Raw genomic sequence first — 5,958 nt, 5'->3', positions numbered from 1 at the left:
TCACTTTGGGATAGTCGAGGTCACACTGTAATCTCTTGGTAATGGGTGGGGTCACAAGGTGATCACATGTTGATTGGGATTCACACTTGACGGTCACTTGATGTTCACATTAAATTTACTTGGGGTTCACTTTAATTGTGATCACATGGTGATCACTTGAGGATTAAACCACCATCGGACGGTGCAAAACCGATCCTGCCGCCCCCGATCAATAGGAACCGTATATCCCACCTGACAGAGGTGGTGTCTCGCCCGCCTGTGTTGTGTAGCTACTGACCAGACCAACGTTCGAAATCGGTGACCATCAACAGTAATAGCAAGAGCAATGGCGGGGTTGAGCCCCGCTGCCTGCAGGCTACCTCTGATAACCATAGCTAATCCTTCTTCTCGCCGTGGAGGGAGTCACTTAGTAATTCGCGCAGGAGAGAATACTCGGGGCGACAATTCGGGGGACGCTTCTCCACGCAGCGCTTCCATGGCCACCAACGACGAGAGCCCCAATTTCGTGCTGCGTGCGGCTTGGTATGGTGCTGAAGCCCTGGGAAACATCTCTGCATTGTTCAACCCCAAGCCCTCTACTGATGTTTACGACAGCTCAGATGTTTTCCAAGGGCCCCTTGGTCGTGACTATGTCATACAGTCCATCATCGACGACTACGACAAAGGCTATTTTGTGACAGGTCTTACATCTTTGCCATTCTCTGCAAAACTTTTTGGGTTTTCATGATGTGATGCTGCTGATTGAGGCAATGGGCTGTTGGTGGATGAATGGTACAAGCTTCTCGTTTGGATTGCTTCTGTGTAGTGCCGTCTTTTGCATGCTAGTGCCCTTTGGCCGGCCGCTAACATGGCTGACCGTCCGTTAGTTACTAACCTCCAACTGACATTCGTTTTTCTAATCTAGTAGAAACAAGAGTAGGCCAAATACACCTCCCCTAGAGAATGGTAGGCAATTAGGTGGTAGGTCAAATACAAATGGGGCTTCTCCGATGTCAAAGATCAAAGTGAAGTCCTACTACAAATGTTCAAAGTATGTTGTGTTGGGTTTTGTTGCCGATGTTGGCTGCAAAAGTCGCTTATCGTTGATGTTTTTCCTCCAAATATGTCGTCAAAATATTCAAAGTAAATGCCGATATCGACTTGACATGTGTGCCAAATTTTGTGCGATGTGCTAGTGGGGATCGTCTTACCTAGTGTGGCCAAGTGGTTAAGCTGTGAAAAACTCCGGGAAGGCCAGATGTAGCAATGTGCGTGTCACGTGACGCATCCAACCCTATGTGTCCGTGGACAAGCTACAGCATGATCAGGGTTCAGTCAGTCAAGTCAGTCTAGATTTAGAAGTGATCTGGCACTTTTTGTGAGTCTATTCGTAGACCGTGCATGCCCAGCCACTTAATGTAGATGCATATGCTCTGGTTGCACATAGCATGATCATAAGCATTCCCATGAGAACCCATCAGAATCCTTCAGGGGAATTTTTCAGTGCATTTAGCCTATTTTACCTATTTTTGACATTTTTCACGTATTATTTTGAAGTGACTTTTGTTGGAAGGTAGGTAGGGCAATTTTGCTAAGTTTGTATATAAGCAAACTAGAGCTAGCACTATTTGGCAGAAGAGGCAACAAGGAGCTAAGCTCAGCAGGCAACTTCTCAACAAGAACTTGGTGGTCTCCCCTCCAAGCAAAGGACTCTGTACCTTGGCGTTTCCATCAAAGTGGTCATCGCCATACCTCCCAGCACTTGGCGTTTTGCATCAGGTAGCCATCGCCAGCAAGCCCAGTGCATAGTGTTTTGCATTAGCAACTATCACCAAAATCAGCCAGCAAGCTAGCGTTTTTGACCTGCATCAGCCTAGCGTTTTCAGCCTTTATGACCTTAGCCTGCAGCGTTTTTCAGCATTGGAGCACCTGCAAGTTCAACCCTAGAAGAGTAGCAGATTCAGCCCGGAAAGACCATCAGTTTTCAGCCTTAAGAACCTCAGTTTTCAGCCCTTAAACCTGCAAATTTTCAGCGACAAAGACCCACAGAAATAGCCCCCAAAATCAGCGTTTTTGGACTAGTTGCTGATTTCAGCCCATAGCGTTTTTGGACAGCAGTAGAAAGATTGCAGATTTCAGCCCTAGTGTCGGTCTCGTCGTCATCGCCGACATAGCCTAGACTTGCATCAGTCACATGCATTCAATTTGTACCAGTTTGTGCAATCATAAGTAGACCACTCTCGCCGACGAGAGTGGGGCCTTCGGAGGAGGGTTTTACAACGTCTTTGGTGTCGTATCTCTCTTCTCTCTCTAACTCTCAGTCTCATACACTTGCACGCACAGTGTCCATTCACTTTGTTTGTGATCATAGCATTCTCTCATTAAGAACGGAAGGCTCTACCTTCCATAAGAAGAAAAGGAACCTTGAGCACAGTTCGGAGCACTCATCTTGAGCAAAGCGCAAACATTCATTTTGCTGCACCTTACATTGGTATCAAAGTTTTGGTAGTGTTCTGTATCACTCAAGGAAAGAACCACAGATTTTTTTTTTGCTTGTTGAGGTCGCACAAACCCAAGTTCGCTTGGGCGCGTCGATTCCTAATCGTGTTTTTGAAGAGTGACAGGAAACCCAAGAAAGAAGGGCTTGTCCAGCCTCCCCTTGTGTCTCTTTTCACTCATTGAGAGCGGACCGTGCACTTAGTGGCTGGCCAATCGACGTGAGGTGGAAAAAAGCAACCTCGGTGGGAGCGCAAGGCCACCAAGGGGTGCGCCTGTGGAAAGGAGTAGAACTCGGGTGAAGAGAAGATCCTTCTCAAACATAGATTGTAAGCGAAAGAAGAACCTCAAGACCCGCAAGAACCTCAAGAACTCAAAAACCCTCAAGAACTCAAGACCCCACAAGAACCCAAGTTCCTTGTGAACTTAAGAACCCAAGACCACAAGAACCCACGACTTCAGAATGGTCATCACTCGAAGTGGAATGGATACTTTGCTTGGAGGTGATGAGCATGAGAGAGGCGAAGAAGAATTTTCCCCACCAGGAGGTTTTTCCGACCCTCCCCCTTCCCATCTACGACAAGTATTGCACTAACTCCTATGAAGGAGCTACCGTAGTTGTTTTTGGACAGGAAGTTAGAACACGACGAAAGATGGGTAGCCATAGATCGTGACTACGAAGAAAGAAGGCCAAGCCATAGATCGTTAATACGATGGAAGAATGGAAGCCATAGACCGTCAGTACGACTTGAAAGAAAAAGAAAGTCAAGCAAAATTTGATCGCGAGAACAAAGCCATCAAAGAAAAGAGCACCAACACATGAAAGAGTTCTTGCGACTCTTTTCTCAAGTTCAGGCACAGATGCAAGAGAATCAGGAAAAGAAGACTCTCTCAGTCTCTTCTCCTCCAAAGCATGACACACATGATTTGCATGAAGATTTGAATGACAATGATTTGCATGATGATTTGAATGATGATGATAAGCATGATGATTTGAATGATATTGATAAGCATGATGATTTGGATGCCAATGACAAGCATGATGATTTGCATGATCAAGGTGTGATTTCTCACGAGCATGATGATTTGCATGATCAAGATGTGATCTCACAAGCATGATGAGTTGCATGAAGATGATGTGATTGTTCACAAGAATGATGTGTTAGTGGATGCTTTTTCTAGCGAAGCTAACCTCGTTGTAGATTGGATCAATCATGAAGAACCGATCTTGGCTTTTGAGTCGAGGTCCAAAGAACCCTCACATGAAGTATTATGTGTTCGCATGATTGATACGCACGCATTGTTTAAGTGTTTCATTCGTGATCGTTTCCTGTATTTTAGTCAGCGTCTTTATGTGATCCCTTTTCCTAGGCATGACATATTGTACGTTGAGCACGGTTCACTCATGAATGAGCACGAATGTAAGATATTTTTCATGAAAAGCTGAAAAGTATTTATTCAAGGAAGTCACATTCCATGTCTCTTTCTTGGCATGACACATTCGTCGAAAGAGCACATGAGAGTAAGAGCACCAAGCATGCGCATTTCCGTTGTGAATTGCCACATTTGATTGCTTTAGATCAGAAGAGAAAGATTTGATCTCATTGTTTGCGTGTGTGTGGTGAACGGTTTGGCACTCCGTCTATTGGTTCATCTACATTGCATGCACAGTCTTTGAGGAAGACAAGAATTTTTCCAGCCACTTTTCATGGAATAGGTATGTTCATGGTTTTGTGTTGGAAATGTGTTCTCAGCAATAGGCGCATTTTATTTCCTTAGTCTTGGGACACCACAAAAACAAGTAGACTAGGCTTTTGTGATCAGTGGATAACAAGGGGATAGTAAATTGCTCTTTGTAGACTGATCGACTTGGAAATGCTATTGGTTTATGGCTATTGCTAAGAGTTGAAGTCAATTTTGCAATTTTCCAACCTGACGTATGGTTGGGGCTTAGAACTTTCAATACAGAAAGAGCTAAATGTGACCAGACATTTGTGGTGCGTGCTGCCTACTTTTGCTTATGTTCTTGATGGAGAGAACAAGCTCCATCAACTTGTCGATTGGACTTTCATGCAGACATTCTGTTTTGGACTTGCACTTCTTTCCTGATATTGGTAGATTCTAGTTTCTCACAAAGATATGATGCCCATCGTCTTTTAATGGTTAGCAAGGAAATTTTGAAACACTTCCTACTCTTTGATCAATTTTTCTACTTTATGATGTGCTTCAGCTCCTGAGGACATAGTGTGTTTTGCAGGAAATGTATCGAGTGGAGTCTATGAAGAAGACTGTGAGTTTGCAGATCCTGCAGGTTCATTTAAAAGCCTGAAGCGCTTCAAGAACAATTGTAGCAATTTTGGATCGTTGCTGGAAAAGTCTGATGTGAAACTTGTTAAGTCTGAGGAACTACTCGTAAGTCTTGCTTATCATGACACAAATCACAACTGCTTATGTGATAAATAATCACTTGATCTTCTGTGGGTTTATTTAATCATGTTAATTTGCAGGACAAGTTTGTGGCATATTGGCGGTTTAGTTGTATATTGAAGTTCCCGTGGAGGCCAATTTTGTCCTGTAAGGCATTGAGAGCATGATAGACAACCAATGATGAGAGCTTTTAGAAGTGTGATCTAATATATTTTCTGCGCATGTTGTGTCATACTTGCAGCAACCGGCTTTACTGAGTATTACTTCAATGCAGAAACCGGAAGAATAACCAGGTGAAGGAGTTAATCTTTATTATTCTTTTTAGTATCTTCTGTCAAGGTTGTCTCAGACGGGGGAACTTTGAGCAGGCATGTGGAGAACTGGGATGTTCCAAAAATGGCATTGCTGGGACAAGTGTTCAAGCCCAACCCTGCTTTGAAGAGGAGATAGTGTGAGTGGCAGTAAAGCATAAGCAACAAACCGGTTGTTTATGTCAAAAATTTCCTGCCAGCAACTTGTTCGAATTAGCTCACTTTTCTCAGGGAGTTGCTGTGTGTCCATGAGCTTATGTTTATGAGGGGGAGCTAGGTCTTGTCCTGTATGAGAATACAGAAGCATGGTGATCCATCCTTCATGGCAATCTCAGGGTGCATTCTCCAAGCAAATGTCAAACTGATTTGGAGCAAGCTTCTTCCTGAGGTAGGGCTTTGTATTGTATTGTAATCCACCCATTATGTATATAGTGTTCACAAATCCAAACATACATATTGTATTTTGTTGTATAATGCCATTATCGGATGTTTGTCACAGAGAAAGAGAGAGAAAGACAGAAGGAAAGCCTTCTTAAGGTCTTCTAGAGGCCGAAATCGGCCTATGAGGCAGAATGGTGTACATGTGTGTCCTCTGGGTATCCAGAAAAAAGACAAAAGTGCTGAAACTAAGCATGCTACAAAAGAAAATAGACTAGCATGGGGATGCAGGTGCGTATACATGTGTATGAGGGATGGGGGGATGGAGCTTTTTAATGATTGTGAAACTATATGCACAGGGAAGTCC

At 43.8% G+C, this 5,958-nt stretch overlaps 1 protein-coding gene across 1 annotated transcript; it reads left to right on the top strand.

The window, feature by feature from the left end:
- Positions 1 to 203: 203 nt before the first annotated feature.
- Positions 204 to 5,717, top strand: LOC147419840 (Nuclear transport factor 2 (NTF2) family protein). The gene is made up of 5 exons (XM_086505999.1): positions 204 to 680; positions 4,733 to 4,887; positions 4,983 to 5,049; positions 5,144 to 5,195; positions 5,271 to 5,717. Exons 1-5 carry the CDS (start codon positions 326 to 328, stop codon positions 5,350 to 5,352), a joined length of 711 nt encoding a protein of 236 aa, XP_086362125.1. The 5' UTR covers positions 204 to 325; the 3' UTR covers positions 5,353 to 5,717.
- The last annotated feature ends 241 nt before the right edge of the window (positions 5,718 to 5,958 follow it).

This window comes from Adiantum capillus-veneris, chromosome 29 (genome assembly GCF_014529385.1).
Source record: "Adiantum capillus-veneris isolate H3 chromosome 29, ASM1452938v2, whole genome shotgun sequence".
NCBI classification, from domain to species: Eukaryota; Viridiplantae; Streptophyta; class Polypodiopsida; order Polypodiales; family Pteridaceae; genus Adiantum; species Adiantum capillus-veneris.
The sequence above is the reverse complement of the archived record's forward strand: the minus strand, read 5'-3'. Positions and strand labels throughout refer to the sequence as shown.